The following is a 17,514-nucleotide window of genomic DNA, read 5'->3' on the forward strand; positions in this document are numbered from 1 at the left end:
TCCAGTCTGTGTTGTTTCCATGCTCTACAGTAAATTGATGTTAGAAGAAGGGTCAGTTGCTCTGCAGTTCAATATAAAATACAATAAGGACTCCATGAGGCCCTGTAAGATGGTCAGTGTCTTCATGGAAAAATGTTTGTAGTTGCCTATGGAATCATAATTATATCCCGGCGCACACCTCCTTGTCCCAAGCAAACTGACGGGCATGAGTATATTGCTTCAGGACTTCAAAAATGTGGAAATTGCATGGGGAGAGATGGGGATTGTATGGAGGATGTAAGGGCTTCCCAGCACAACTTCTGCAGCGTAGTCAAAACAATCTTGGAAGCCTGCAGGCAAGCAGTATCCTGCAACAGAATGATGTGGTCTGGGCATTTGGACTTGACAGCATGTTTCAATTTTTTCAGTGTGTATGTATTGCTGTGTGTTAATTGTGATGCTGTGTTCCACAAATTCAATGAGCAGGAGGCTCTTGCACTCAAAGAAAAAGGTCATCAAGACTTTCTCCATAGTGACTTTTAATGCCCACACGACTCACTGCTCTCACACAGGGCACATCTAACAGACAAATGGCACAGCAGTGAATGGTCACGCTGTTCCTTCCTGATTCCCAGTAGAGGGCACATCTACACATGCCTATGTGCGTGACCAGTGTCATCACGATGCTTGTTATATAGACTGTCTCATTTTCATTTGACTGCCTCTTACAGGAAATGCACTTGGTATCTTCTTTAGAAAACTGCTTTCGCAGTACTGAATTTAATATCTTAGCCTTCATGTTCATTATTTTCTATTTTCATGCTGAAATTATCATTCAGTATCTGGATAGATCACTTTTTTTGATGGATTTTTATGTACGACCAGACATTAGATGAGATCTTGTTCACGTGTTCACATAATTCTGCTCACATTCGATCTAGTGATACTGGCTTCATTCAGTTTTTGTTTTTTCATTTGAGTATGCAGTGGCTCGTGGTGGAAACCTTGTTAATTTGTATGCTGAAAGCTAATAAGAAAGGTTCAACCTGTGAGGCTCCACACAAGCAAGCCATCATGTTTCTGTAAAAGTTCTGTTGTGTTTGTACAAGAGTACTGGGCAGTTTTTCTGTAGTGTTCATTTTTCAGTGGCTTCCTGTGAATCTATAATTAGAGTATATTTCCTACCATGTTTTTCCTACTGCAAGTACACTGCTGTTTCCTTTCTCTGCCCATATCAAGCTCTGTATCCAGTAACTTTGTGGTCAGTAAAAACTGTCCTCTATTTAAGAGTGCAATTCATTTTCAAGAACACTCCTGCTCAACTTAAACTCTGTCTCTCAAGAGAAATTTTATGCAGTATGGAAACTAATGGATGAAGACAAACAAGTGTTAAGTGATATAATAGAGGATTATTTAGAGTTGACTGTGTGTATAATTTATATCATTCTGTAAAATGACATCTCTGTGGCATTTGTTTGTGTTGTAACTGTGTCGTATGACAATAAGTGCGGATGACCATAGGCTCATGGTATGAAGAAATATTAATTTCAGTGGCGATGACTCTTTCTTTGAGACTAACATTGTTAGCAGCAGTAAACGAGACCATGTTATTAATATATCACAACAAATTTATAAAATTAAATGTGAATGATGGACATGTTTTAGTCCAGAAATTCCATTCTCTAAAGAAGAGAATATAGACTGTTTACTTCATTCTGAGAGAAGCTTCCATAATATGTAGTTCTCAACTCACGTAAAACTGTCATTGAGAATTGTTCTACAGACCAGTATTTACCTCAAATTACAGAAGTGCTTTATACCTTCCACCTAACATTGAGAATTAGGGTGAAAGTATGTACCAATTATTTGTACAAAGCAGTTCAGCACCTTCTTTATACCACATACCTTGCATTTGAATTGTTTACACAAGGGAAGATTTGTTACTGAACAGCATTTTACTAAATACATGAAGAACTCTTGTATGCATAGTGGTGCATGTATTTTGCAGCTGTTGGAAGCCATATGGAAAACTGTGAAGAGTGGGTTAAATGCTTTGTGTGCGTGTATCTTCAAAGAAGATATTAAACAAATGAAATGTTCCTGTATTTTATAACTGTATTAGTACACTTTGCAGGCTTTATCATCATCATCATCATCATCATCATCATCTCTCTCTCTCTCTCTCTCTCTCTCTCTCTCTCTCTCTCTCTCATGCTCACTTGTTTGTGAAAGTATGCTTGAAATCTCATGTTACCTTTTTTATTCTCTGTGATTGCAGGTAAAATGTGTTGTGCTCATAAATTGTGGTGGTAACATTGATATAGTTGAAGCATTACAACCTGAAGAAGATGTAAAGTTCTTCATACTTGACAGTCATCGACCATTTGATGTTTGCAATGTCTATAATAATACTCAGGTAGTTATTTACATTCAGGTTCATTTTATACTACACCGATGTTACCCACTATATAGTTGCAGTTTATTTGTGATTTTTTTCCTCAGGTGTTTTTGGTGTCAAATGAAGAAGATGGAATTCCGGAATTTGATCAAATTTTTAGGGATGATGAGGTAAATTATATCATAACATATTTCCTATTTGTGTCAGTCCATACCAACTGGTCCAAGAAAAAAGTAATTGGTTGCTTGACCATCTCAGAAAAATTTTATATTTGCTGGGTGAATTCCCCAATGTTTATTAGTCACAAAAATATTTTTTTTTTAAATTTATTGTTTATTATTTTGAAATGGCAGCCATATTTGTTCCTGGCTGCATTTTTTTATTTGCAAACATCTACATTTTTTACAATTATTCAGTAGTGGATTGTCCTAAGCCTTTCAGATAAAATGCATTTAATTCAACACACCCTGGGCTACAAATTAACATCATTATCGCTTTAATATATTTTTAATAGTTCAAAGTTATTAGCCACAAATTAAAAAAAAACTCAATTTTTGAACAGTAGTTTTCCAAAGAAAGATTAATTTCTCAGATTTAATATTTTTTCTGCTATTATACTGTATTGTATAGTTACTTTTTATAGAATATCAATGGTGAGCAGCTTACATTTTAAAAAATACACTATTTTAAAAAATGGATTGTTTTTTAATTTTCCATTTTGTGGCCTCCAATATCTTTGTTGGGAGACCAGATAAAAACCTGAAAATTTCTGAGTTAATAGACCTTTATGATATCAAACTTCAGTATAAATTTCAACTTTGGGATTCAATTGGAAGTTACGGAAAAAAGATTACAATACGAGTCAAAAATATGATTTTAACATCTGCGATATCTAGGCTTATGGAATAAAATATATCAGTTACAGTATATAATTTAGTCATGTCTATAATTACTTACTTTTTATTGAAAATAAGCCTACTAATTACATTATATTGTTCTCTTGTTATTTGTTTTTAGTACATCACTCATTGAACATTTAAGAAATTTGTTTACTGAGTTTGGATGTTAGATTATAAGTTTGCCCAGTCACAGTTGTAAATTCCATGGGAGACAGCTTCCTTAGTACATTTTTAAGTGGCATACAAACTTGATCCTTCTCAATTTTTTTAAAAGATGTCCTTGGTCCTGGAGGGTGATAAAATACAACATGTACATCTTGGTTTTGACAGTCAATATTATCAACTTCACCAATCCACCACTGTTCATTGGAAACACAAGCTACTATGTCTTTATTTTGAAGAACCAGTTGTACAAATTTTCCACACTGATGGAGTTCACTATCGGGCGAAGTAAGTTGTGTGAATGTGGTACAAAAAATGAAAAGATTGAGTGCCTTTAATCTTCTGATAAGTGTTGTACCTTCCCTTCAAGACACTGTCCTAGACTTCTTGTATTTCCTTACATTGTACAAAAATAAATGTAATTCTTTTGATATGTTTTTTACAGAATTGAAACATTTCTTGAGGTGTTATGATATAATTGTCATCGGTCCGCTGCAGACTTGCTTTTGTGACAGCTCGCTTTGTTGTACCCCGACACCATCACAAGCTTTCTTCCCATGGCATGAAGCGAAAAAGTGCCATTCTACATCAAACCCAAGATCTTCTTTATGAGAGGCGATGTTAATAATTTTTTTTTATTTTTATATTGACTCGCTGCCCCATCCGAAAAGTAAATCAGTTTTTTTATGGAAGGGTGGTGCTGTTTAATGTAGTTTGTTAATTTTAGTTGAAAAATGTACACTGCTTTAGTGTTGTGTTCAAGGTAGTCACTTATGACACAAAAGCTGTGGCTCATTAGTTTCATCTTCATCTTTATAATAGAATACAAATGTATGAACTGTGGCCTGTTTGTTTACCCAGTGGTGCCCTTGAACTTCGTCGTGAACAACAAAGGAATAATTTTCTGAAAAGTCAGCAAGAACTAAGCATTCATCAGCTGCCAAGGCTTGTTTTTTGTTTTTCAAAAATTTACTCTGTGCTTTTGCAATAAAATGATGCATTTTCAGATTTTCAAGGTTAGCCACCAATACTTCAAAAACACTTCTCATGATTTTATGACTGTCACCATTACAGTTCTATCTTGTGTCACCCATTGTTTGTATTTTATATTGTCAGGCATCAAATTGTCTTCTTCGGATTCTTCAAACATGTCAAGTAAGACTTGTTTGCCTGGACAATCTTCACATTTTCCCTTGATCACACAATTGTAACTGTCAATATTGCGTACCATAACTTCCAAAAGGTCTTTATAGGCAACTCTAAGTTTGGCCCGTCTACCATCAACTTTACATTCTGATGATACGAACAAACGCAAACATTATGGGTGCCAGATGCCCCTGCAACAATACACCATCTTGGTCTCAACTCGCAAAACATTGATCTTCCAATATTAATGTCAGGATTTTCTTTTTTAAATTCAGTGAATAGTTCATTTAAATTAAACAATATTAACCTTTTTTGTCTTTGAATCTTAGAACCATTTTCTTTCACAGAAACACAGTCTTTTTTGCCAGACATCAAACGGCTGTTATTGTCATCGTCATAATACTTAATAACTTTATTGATTATGTTTTCATCTACCAAATTAGATGCGCTTTTCTTTTGTAATCCTGGTAAAATTCCCTGTTCTTTTACTAATTGCATTGTTAACTTAACAAGATGTTCTGACACATTAAATTCATCACTAACTTTTGATCGACTCCAAGAATTCGGCAGTAAACTGATAATTTTAATTTTATCCTCTTTGTTTGAACTACTGCATTTAGTTTTTAGTTTTTCTATCAAATCATCATTGGTGAAGTTTTAGAACTTCCATCTGTTTTAGTACAAATTGTATTTTGAAATGAAACTTCCAAATTCTTTTTGACTGTAGCTGCAACTTTTTCAATTTTTGTATTCAAGGCACTTTTTCTTTTATCTTGACTTAGTTTTCTAATTTTACTAGCAGGCGATATACGCAGGATTTCACAAGCTGTATCTACTTTTTTAATGGTTGCTGATAAATCACAAAATTCTGTAACTGAGGTTTCTCTATCCTTTCTCTTGTGAATTACAAATATCTTAGAATAACATGTTGGACACAATGATTTTTCTGGTATGAGATTGACAAAATGGATTTCATTTTTAGAATAATGATCATATGTTGTTTCTCGTAGACCTTTTGTTATAGGTTTCTTATGTTTCTCAAAAGGGTCCATGAAAGACTGACCAAAAAGGTGATGAAATTTTTTAAGTATTTGATTTCATGGTACTTGCATGTTGATTTGACCTCTGGGCTGACTCGTAAGTAAAACAACGATTAAAGTAATGTCTTTAGGATACACTCAATACACACTTTTATGACATACTTCATTAATAATAACACCAACAGAACACCTGAGACACCATTTTTCAACTGCACACTTCAAGAACTTCTAGCTAAATAAGTGTGAGTAAGACAATTGTTGGTGTAAGGGGGGAAGACAACAATCAGACTTGTATAGGCTTGCAGATGAAATTGTTAGCCTTCTGAAACAATTACCACAGCATTGTTTCAACAAATAATCATTAGCTAGTGTAATGTGGTGTGTTACATTATGCAATTGGTATACTTTATTTGATTAGCCTACCAGATATCGCAGATGTTAAAAAATGTATTTTTGACTCATGTTTGTAATCATTTTTCCATAACTTTCAATTGAATCTCAAACTTGAAATTTATAGTGATCTGAGGCCTGACATGAAGTCGACGTTCCAAAACATCCCAAAGGTGTTCTATAGGATTTAGGTCATGACTCTGTGCAGGGCAGTCCATTACTGGGATCTTGTTGTCATGTAACCACTTCGCCACAGGCTGTGCATTATGAACAGGTGCTTGATCGTGTTGAAAGATGCAATCGCCATCCCTGAATTGCTCTTCAACAGTGGGAAGCAAGAAGGTGCATAAAACATCGATGTAGGCCTATGCTGTGATAGTGCCATACAAAACAGCAAGGGGTGCAACCCCCCTCCATGAAAAACACAACCACACCATAAGACCACCACCTCAAAATTTTACTGTTGACACTGCACATGCTGGCAGATGACATTTACCGAGCATTCGCCATACCCACACCCTGCCATCGGACCGCCACATTGTGTACCGTGATATGTCACTTCACATAAGATTTTCTGCTGTTCAATGTTAACATTCCTTACACCAAGCGAGGTGTCGTTTGGTGGGATTTGTGACTTATGAACAGCTGCTTGACCATGAAATCCAAGTTTTCTCACCTCCTGACTAACTGTCATAGTACTTGCAGTGGATCCTGATACAGTTTGGAATTCCTGTGTAATGGTGTGGATAGATGTCTGCCTGTTACACATTAGGACCCTCTTCAACTGTCAGCGGTCTCTGTTAGTCAACAGATGAGGTCGGCCTGTACGCTTTTGTGCTGCAAGTGTCCCTTCACATTTCCACTTCATTATCACACCGGAAACAGTGGATGTAGGGATGTTTAGGAGTGTGGAAATCTTGCTACAGACGTATGACACAAGTGATGTTCAAAAATTGAGTTTTTTTTTAGTTTGTGGCTAATAACTTTGAACTATTAAAAATATATTAAAGAATACATTCAGCTAAGTGATAATGATGTTAATTTGTAGCCCAGGGTGTGTTGAACTAAACGCATTTTATCTGAAAGGCGTAGGACAATCCACTACTGAATAATTGTAACAAAAGTGGATGCTTGCAAATACGAAAAAATGCGTGCGGCCTGGAACAGATATGGCCACCATTTCAAAATTATAAACAATAAATTTTTTAAAAATATTTTGTGGCTACTAAACATTGGGGAATTCACCCATCAAATATAAAATTTTTCTGAGATGGTCAAGCAACTAGTGCTGGACCACTTGGTATGGATGAACCATTCTGCTTGTCACAGTAACATAGCATTAGGTATATCTTTTAATAAGAAATAGTGCAATTACATTCATTTTTGTAATTTGGTTTAACATATCTTTTCTGCATCCCATTATACAGGGTGTTACTAAAAGGTACGGCCAAACTTTCAGGAAACATTCCTCACACACAAATAAAGAAAAGATGTTATGTGGACATGTGTCCAGAAACGCTTAATTTCTATGTTAGAGCTCATTTTAGTTTCGTCCACCTACACTCAATGGAGCATGTTTTCATGATTTCATACGGGATACTCTACCTGTGCTGCTAGAACATGTGCCTTTACAAGTTCGACACAACATGTGGTTCTTGCGCGATGGAGCTCCTGCACATTTCAGTCGAAGTATTCATACGCTTCTCAACAACAGATTCAGTGACCGATGGATTGGTAGAGGCGTACCAATTCCATGGCCTCCACGCTCTCCTGACCTCAACCCTCCTGACTTTCATTTATGGGGGCATTTGAAAGCTCTTGTCTACGCAACTCCGGTACCAAATGTAGAGACTCTTCTTGCTCGTATTGTGGACGGCTGTGATACAATACGCCATTCTCCAGGGCTGCATCAGTGCATCGGGGATTCCATGCGACGGAGGGTGGATGCATGTATCCTCGCTAACGGAGGCCATTTTGAACATTTCCTGTAAGAAAGTGTTTGAAGTCACGCTGGTACGTTCTGTTGCTGTGTGTTTCCATTTTGTGATTAATGTGATTTGAAGAGAAGTAATAAAATGAGCTCTAACATGGAAAGTAAGTGTTTTCGGACACATGTCCATATAACATGTTTTCTTTCTTTGTGTGTGAGGAATGTTTCCTGAAAGTTTAGCCGTACCTTTTTGTAACACCCTATATACACAAGATAAGTAGGCTATACATGTCTTAGGGTAAATAATTCTTGAAGAGTGAATTATTAAAAGAAATTACATTTAATCATGTGCAAACTGTTGTCCAGCCAACTTGATTTGGGCTTTACATTTACCTATTTCATTTACAATGAGCTTTACACTGATTGGTAAAGGTTCATTTGTATCAAGGCTAGCTTAGTTACTTTTTGTTCTACTCATCTCTCCATTTTGCCCAGAAGGGTTTAGCATATGCCAGTTTGACGGTCTTGAAATGACTACCATTGAAGTTCATCGAATGTCGCCATTTCACTTTTGTATCAGTTATACAAACCTGTTGAGATCCAAGCATCATATCTCTCACAAGGGGACTGTGCCTACTTGTCATCATAGATTTCATCCACATTTATGGTATATGCACCGCTCCATGAGAAATGAAAGCGACAGGAGTTGTGGCTGCAGATGGCCAAGTGTTTAGGAGGGGAAAATAACATTTTTGGCATGGGTTGAGAGAGTAATGAGCCTTTTATGTCAGCATAACTTGCAGGCAACAGTTGCTGCAGTAAAAAGAGTACAGAACGGTAATCTGAGGGCCTGGGTTTTGATTCCTTCTGTGGGATGTTTTTTGTTTGTTTATTTTTTTATATTCGGTGTTTATGTTACTTCTCTGCAAATAAACTGAAATAATGCTGTGTATAGTATTTATTAATAATTTCATAAAATGCATGAAAAGGAAAGGCAAAGGAAAAGTTGGTGGATGAGTACCGTATTTACTCGAATCTAAGCCGCATTCGAATCTAAGCTGCACCTGACATTTGAGACTCGAAATTCAAAGGGAGAGAAAAGTTTTAGGCCGCACCTCCAAATCGAAACAAAGTTGGTCTATTGTAATATGAGACACAATTTAGGTTGAATGAATGACGATACAGCTAGAGTAGTTTGGTTAGAGTCGTAAGCTTAGCAGTTAAGCTTTACCAGGTACCCATTGCTATGCGTCAGGCGCTCCATCCGTATTTATACGGGTACCCTTCCTTTTTCACGTGCTTCATCTGGTTTGAATTGATTGCTTATTTTTCTTTGATCTCATAAGTGCCGTTCTCTTTGTTATAGGTGTTTACGTCACTCTAAGCTGAAAATGCATTACTGTGCTGTGTCATGCATTGTTTGTCGCATTCTGATAATGTGTGTTTACGACCTGTCGCCGCTCGCGGCATGGCTTGTTTTTATGCACGCTAACGCCGCTTACAATTAAAAAACAAAAGAGAGGAATCGTCTCATTAGCGAAACAATGGCAAGAGACTGCTATTTGTTGTTACTGACACTGCTGCTTTCTTTGATAATGATCAACAAGAACCAAATAATAGACTGCATATGATAGAAGATGTTCTGAACGAGAATTTAGCGAAAATTTTTTTCCGTTTGATAATCTTTTTCGGACGCCTCTTTAGTACATTACATTCTGCACAGAAATTAGAGTCATCTTAGATTTAAAAATCTAGTCAATTGCCGTCCTTCATTTCTGACTGTACCACTATTAGGCATAAGAATAATAAGAATATAAACATGACATGATATGTATATTCTTCCGCGTTTGCTGTTGTCTCACTCTAGTTCCGTAGTTTATTAGGCAGACAGGATTTAAATGAGATAGCAGCAAACACGAAACAATACATGGTAAAATGTTTATATTCATATTCTTCATATGGTGAAGAGAATACTGCATGTGATTCACAATACATAAAAGTTCCTATTAGCAACCATCTCTTCTCACAGGTATGAAAAAATTCAGAACGTAGAGTTGGCCATATTGACAAACATCCCAAACAGTCTTGTCAGTCGGATTTTCGTAGTACATTGAAATGCTGCCACATTCAAAGATGAACAATACGGAATACGCAGAGCCACACAGCCACAGCAAAGGCCACCTGGCATGATGGCTGTTGCTGGAGTCCTGATGCCCCAGAAAGACAGGCAGCTACTCCTTGGCAAATACGCAGAGGTTCTGGCGCCAGTATTTATCTTTGTGCCTGCAAAGCATGCCTGTGTAGCGCTACATATATTCGACGGCAGAACTTAGTTGTGGTGGCACCTACCAACATTTTTCAGAAATTCCGCTTACTTTGCAGTCGATTCTAAGCCGCAGGCGGTTTTTGGGATTACAAAAACCGGAAAAAAGTGCGGCTTAGATTCAAGTAAATACAGTATGTGTCAGTAGTCAATCAAAATCTGAAAAACTTCCTACAACCGTATTTTAAAAAAAGAACTTACATGGTGGAGCCTGATGTGTAGGAGATCAATGTCAAGGTCAAGGTGATGGTTTACTGCTATGATGTTAAACCATACGTCCCACCCCCTATGCAGTGCCTTAAGTGCTGGAAATTTGGACACGTCTTCCCGCTGCACTTTCAACACCACATGTCGAGACTGCAGACGTCCACTGCATCCAGATACTCCCTGTGTGCCTCCTCCCACCTGTATCAGCTGCGGAGAGCAGCACTTCCCGTTTGCCAGACTGCACAGTATCCAAAAGGAGTGGAAAATCATGGAGTATAGGACCCTGGACCTGTTGACTTACCAAGAGGCTAAACGTAAATTTGAACAATTACACCCCATTCTGTTGACGTTCACATATGCTGCATCTACATTACCATTGCCATCACAAGTACCAGTCGTACCACACTCTGTGCCACGAACAGTGGGCCCTCTGGACCTCCAGAATACATCAGCTCCCTTGATGGTAGGTGGAAAATCTGCAGGGGACATTGGTCCCCTCCCCCCAGCCGGAGAAGCAACAGCCTCCTCCGGCTCCTGTCGTGCGGAAGGGGTCACTTTGAACCCTCTCTCCTAAGGTCTTCACCAATGCCACAGTGACACTCACCAATGGCTAAAGGAGCCAAAAGCTGCTGTATGAAGATCTTCATGGTCTTCCTCCATGTTTGAAGCTACTTCAGAGAAGTCCTCCCAGCAAGTCCATAGAGAGAAGCGAGAGGGCAATCAAACAAAGAAGTCTGCAAAGAAAAATGTGGCCCCAGCACCACAACTCACTACCAAAGTACTGACTTTCGCCTGCGGATGAGGTGGAGATCCCCTGATGACCTGGATCCCACTGATGCCTTACTCACAACAGGAATGGATACAAATACTCAATAGGTGGCAGCAGGTGACCCTGAGGCGTAACCTGCATCCTTGCATGCTACATGCCTTCCCAGCCTCATGATAACATCATCCTCCAGTGGAATTGCTGTGGTTTTTTCCACCACCTGGCTTAGCTATGGCAACTGTTAAGCTTTACACCTGCTTTCTGCATTGTCCTCCAGGACACGTGGTTCCTGGCAATGCGGACCCCTGCCTATTGTAGCTATAGAGGATATTACAAGAACCGTAGGGACTATAATAGAGTATCAGGTGGAGTTTGTATCAACGTCCTGAACTCAGTATGCAGTGAACCTGTGCCCCTTCAAACCCTCTTGAACCTGTGGGTGTCAGGATAAGGCCGACACAGGAAATAACTGTCTGCAACATATGTCTTCCTCCAGATGGTGCAGTACCCCTGAATGTGTTGGCTGCACTGGTTGATCAACTCTGTAAACCTTTCCTACTTTGGGAGATTTTAACGCCCAAAACCCCTTGTGGCGTGGCACTGTGGTTACTGGCCGAGGTAGAGATGTCGAAACTTTCCTATCTCAACTCGACCTCTGCCTCTTAAATGCTGGCCCCCCCACACATTTCAGTGTGGCTTGTGGCACTTACTCGACCATTGATTTATCTCTGCAGCCCAGGACTTCTCCCACCTGTCCACTGGAGAGCCTACGACGACTTGTGTGGTAGCGACCACTTTCCCATCTTCCTGTCACTCCCCTAGTGCCATTCCCCCAGATGTCTAGCAAGTTGGGCTTTAAACATTGTAGACTGGGAAGCTTTCACCTCTGCAGTCACCATTGAATCCCCCCCACATGGCACTGTCGACGTGGTAGTTGAGCAGGTTGCCAGAACAATCATTTCTGCGGCGGAAGACACGATCCCTTGTTCTTTTGGGTTCCTCCGGCGAAAGTCAGTACTTTGGTGGTCACCGGAAATCGCTGAGGCCATTAAGGAGCATCAGCAAACTCTACAGCGACATAAGCAGCACCCTTCCCTAGAGCACCTAATAGCTTTTAAAGAGCTCTGTGCTCGCATTCACCAGCTTATAAAAAGACAGAAACAGGCATGTTGGGAGAGGTACATCTTGCCCATTGGGTAAACACAATTTCTGAGCATTATGCTCGAGCCTCCGCATCAGAGAACTATCCCCCAGTATTTCGCACCCTCAAACAGCAGATGGAAAGCAAAGCCCTCTCATTCACTGAATGTCACAGTGAACACTATAATGTTCCATTTACAGAGTGGGTGCTCCTTGTACGTTGCCCCGACACAGCTCCTCGGCCAAATCGGATCCACAGTCAGATGATCAAACATCTCTCGTCCGACTACAAGTGACATCTCCTTGTCATCTTTAATGGGATCAGGTGCGATGGTGTATTTCCATCACAATGGCAGTAGAGCACCATCATTTGTGTGCTCAAACCTGGTAAAAACCCGCTTGATGTGGATGGCTATCGGCCCATCAGCCTCACCAACATTCTTTGTAAGTTGTTACAACATATGGTAAGTCAGCGGTTGTGTTGGGTCCTGGAGTCTCGTGGCCAACTGGCTCCATGCCATGGCAGTTTCCGCCAGGGTCGCTCTACCATTAAGAATCTACACTCCTGGAAATTGAAATAAGAACACCGTGAATTCATTGTCCCAGGAAGGGGAAACTTTATTGACACATTCCTGGGGTCAGATACATCACATGATCACACTGACAGAACCACAGGCACATAGACACAGGCAACAGAGCATGCACAATGTCGGCACTAGTACAGTGTATATCCACCTTTCGCAGCAATGCAGGCTGCTATTCTCCCATGGAGACGATCGTAGAGATGCTGGATGTAGTCCTGTGGAACGGCTTGCCATGCCATTTCCACCTGGCGCCTCAGTTGGACCAGCGTTCATGCTGGACGTGCAGACCGCGTGAGACGACGCTTCATCCAGTCCCAAACATGCTCAATGGGGGACAGATCCGGAGATCTTGCTGGCCAGGGTAGTTGACTTACACCTTCTAGAGCACGTTGGGTGGCACGGGATACATGCGGACGTGCATTGTCCTGTTGGAACAGCAAGTTCCCTTGCCGGTCTAGGAATGGTAGAACGATGGGTTTGATGACAGTTTGGATGTACCGTGCACTATTCAGTGTCCCCTCGACGATCACCAGTGGTGTACGGCCAGTGTAGGAGATCGCTCCCCACACCATGATGCCGGGTGTTGGCCCTGTGTGCCTCGGTCGTATGCAGTCCTGATTGTGGCGCTCACCTGCACGGCGCCAAACACGCATACGACCATCATTGGCACCAAGGCAGAAGCGACTCTCATTGCTGAAGACGACACGTCTCCATTCGTCCCTCCATTCACGCCTGTCGCGACACCACTGGAGGCGGGCTGCACGATGTTGGGGCGTGAGCGGAAGACGGCCTAACGGTGTGCGGGACCGTAGCCCAGCTTCATGGAGACGGTTGCGAATGGTCCTCGCCGATACCCCAGGAGTAACAGTGTCCCTAATTTGCTGGGAAGTGGCGGTGCGGTCCCCTACGGCACTGCGTAGGATCCTACGGTCTTGGCGTGCATCCGTGCGTCGCTGCGGTCCGGTCCCAGGTCGACGGGCACGTGCACCTTCCGCCAACCACTGGCGACAACATCGATGTACTGTGGAGACCTCACGCCCCACGTGTTGAGCAATTCGGCGGTACGTCTACCCGGCCTCCCGCATGCCCACTATACGCCCTCGCTCAAAGTCCGTCAACTGCACATACGGTTCACGTCCACGCTGTCGCGGCATGCTACCAGTGTTAAAGACTGCGATGGAGCTCCGTATGCCACGGCAAACTGGCTGACACTGACGGCGACGGTGCACAAATGCTGCGCAGCTAGCGCCATTCGACGGCCAACACCGCGGTTCCTGGTGTGTCCGCTGTGCCGTGCGTGTGATCACTGCTTGTTCAGCCCTCTCGCAGTGTCCGGAGCAAGTATGGTGGGTCTGACACACCGGTGTCAATGTGTTCTTTTTTCCATTTCCAGGAGTGTAGTTTCCCTCAAGTCTGCTGTCCGAACAGCCTATTCCAGACGCCAACACCTGGTTGCCGTCTTTTTTGATTTATGAAAAGCTTATGACACAACCTGGTGACATCATATCCTTGCCACATTATATGAGTGGCATCTCGGGGGCCTGCTCATGATTTTTATCCTAAATTTCCTATTGCTCCATACTTACCGTGTCCAAGTTGGTGCTTCCCATAGTTCCCCCCATATCCAGGAGAATGGGGTCCCACTGGGCTCTGTATTGAGTGTATCTCTTTTTTTAGTGCCCATTAATGGTCTACCTGCATCTGTTAGGCTGTTGGTATCACCTTCTATGTATGCAGATGACTTCTGCATTTCGTATTGCTCTTCCAGTACCTACAGGGAGCCATCCACAAGGTGCAGTCATGGTCTCTAGCCCACAGATTCCAGTTTTCAGCCACGAAGTCGCGTCAGGCACTTCTGTCGATGTTGTACCGTTCATCTGTAACCTGAACTTTATCTTAATGATGATCTACTCACTGTAGTGGAGACGTATCGATTCTTAGGACTGCTCAGAGCTTAAGATTGCGGTTTGCATCCGATCTCTTGTGTCCGAAGTGGAGTCCTTGCCTTTACCGCCAATACTAGAGGTCCACTCATGTATACCTCCATGGTGTAGACCTTGCCTGGATCTTTCACATGGTCCTAAGCATTCGGTTAACCCCGTAGTTCTCTGCTGTCACTTCTTCTTGATTCTTGACATGTGCCAGCACCATGAAGTGGTTTACACTGACAGCTCGATGCGTGATGGTCATGTTGGCTTCGCATATGTTTGTGGAGGACATATTGAACAGCACTCCTTGCCAGATGGCTGCAGTGATTTCACTGCGAAGCTGGCGGCCATTTCTCATGCTCTTGTGCACATCATTCCATGCCCTGGCGAGTCATTTCTTCTCTGTACTAACTCCTTGAGCGGCCTACAAGTCATTGACCAGTGCTACCCCCGCCATCCTTTGGTAGTGACCATCCAGGAGTCCATCTATGCCCTGGAACAGTCCAGTCATTCCGTGGTGTTTGTGTGGTCCCCAGGCCATGTCGGAATCCCAGGAAATGAACTTGCTGGCCAGGCGGGGCTACACGGAAACCACTTCTAGAGATTGTTATCCCTGTAACTGACCTGTTATCATTATTATGCGGCAACTTTTTTCAGCTTTGGGAGACGGTATGGCATAATCTCAGTACGCACAACAAACTGTGTGCTATTAAGGCGACTATGAATGTGTGGAAGACCTCCATGTGGGCCTCTCGCATGGACTCTGAAGTTCTCTGCCGGCTTCGCATTGGCCATACGTGGTTAACACATGGTTACCTCTTCTCAGTCTTGAGGAACCACCTTGGCGTCACTGTGGCTCACATATGACTGTCGTCTACATCTTGGTGGACTGTCCACTTTTAGCCGCTCTGTGGCAGACTTTTAACCTTCTCAGCACCCTACCTACAGTGTTGGCCAACAATGCCTCAACAGCAAATTTAGTTTTACGTTTTATTTGTTAGGTTTTTTTTTATCATACCATCTAAGGGTGTGCATTTAACCTTCTCTATGAGGTTGCCACCCTCCCTCCATTTTAACTCTGTCACACTTTCTTTGCATTTGTTTGTCTTGGGGATCGTCTGTTCCCTACATGTGTTCATCTCGTCTTGTCTTTTTGGGGTGGACATTTTAATGTGTTGCAGTGTTGCTGGCTCATCCTCTTTTATTATTGTGATCAGCCAGCCCAGACCATATGCTCTATGGTTTTACCACCTTCTTTTACTTGTGGTATATGTTTACCCTGTTTTTTGTTTGTTCCATTCGTTTTGTTTTTAGGTGTGGTGGTGGGTGTTTTTTTTAACTTGATCTTTGCTTGTGTAAGGAAAAAGGGACTGATTACCGTGTAGTTTGGTACCTTTATACACCAAACAAACCAACCAACCAAAATAACTCAATCTACAGGCTGTTATGACTAATACGTAATCTGTAATAACTGCTGGAATAAGTTTCTATTTGTATTGGTTATATGAGGGCCATTCAGAAAGTAAAGAACACTTTTTTGTGTAGAAAGTTTTATTTGATGTAATTAAACAAAACTGTTTTACATACAATTTTATACCCAAGCTACTTTTCTACGTAGTTACCATTCAAATTTATGCACTTGTCACACCGTTTTACCAGCTTTTCTATGCCTTTTGCATACTCAGTTGTCGCTAAGTTGTTGAGCCACTGATTAATGGCTTCTTTAAGTTCATCATCACTTCCATAACATTGTCCACTCAAAAAGTCTTTCAGTTTGGGGAAAAGGGATAATCACTTGGTGCCAAGTCTGGACTGTACAGCAGTTGTTGGAACATTTCCAACTGAAATCACTGACACAAGTCCTATGTCATACCTGCTGCATGCAGATATGCATTATTGTGTAGGTGTTTGACTCCAGTGACAAGCATTCTGCACCACTTGTTTTTAATGGCATGGCCAAGTCATTGAATCATCTTGACGGTAGGCCACTGCATTCATGGTCTCACCTCTAGGTAAGTAATCTATGAGCAGGACACCCTTACGATCCCAAAACACTGTAGCCATAATCTTTCTGGTGCTTAAAATTTGTTTTGCTTTTTTGGGTTTCGATGGGGATTGCGTATGATGCCATTGCATTGATTGGCACTTTGTTTCCTGATATCAAAGTCTCATCACCAGTGACAGTGTGAATCAAACATTGATCGCTATCCTTTTTGTAGTGACAGAGAAATGTCAATGCAGCAACCATTCATTTGGTTTTGCATTCGTTGAACAAAATTCGAGAAACCCAGCTGGCACACACACATTTATAGCCCAGATCTGCACTAACAATCTCATATACATAGTTCTTGAATGTCTCGAAAAAATGAGTGCAATCCACTAATTGTGAAATGCCTATCGTCTTTAATTTTTGTTTCAATCCTTGCATCGAGTCTGTCAGTCACCACTGACAGCCGGCTTAAGTGATTGTCATCGTGAACATTTTTTTGTCTGCCCCTAAACATGATACACCACTCCCAAACTAATGCCTTTTTTGTCACATTGCGGTAAACATTAGTTATCTGACTATAAATATTGATGAGTCATATTTTTTGCGCATTTAAAAAGCAGATAACACTGCGC

General features: G+C 41.3%; 1 protein-coding gene across 1 annotated transcript in view; it reads left to right on the top strand.

Annotated features, from left to right (window-relative positions):
- The window catches only part of LOC126100767 (cell division control protein 45 homolog), a 145,424-nt gene that overhangs the window by 11,643 nt on the left and 116,267 nt on the right, over positions 1 to 17,514 (top strand). The window contains exons 3-4 of the mRNA XM_049911387.1: positions 2,258 to 2,395; positions 2,482 to 2,547. Of these exons, the coding sequence (XP_049767344.1) occupies positions 2,258 to 2,395; positions 2,482 to 2,547 (204 nt within the window). The remainder of the gene's footprint in view (positions 1 to 2,257; positions 2,396 to 2,481; positions 2,548 to 17,514) is intronic.

The sequence above is a fragment of the Schistocerca cancellata genome, chromosome 9, assembly GCF_023864275.1.
Source record: "Schistocerca cancellata isolate TAMUIC-IGC-003103 chromosome 9, iqSchCanc2.1, whole genome shotgun sequence".
In the NCBI taxonomy this organism is placed as follows: domain Eukaryota; kingdom Metazoa; phylum Arthropoda; class Insecta; order Orthoptera; family Acrididae; genus Schistocerca; species Schistocerca cancellata.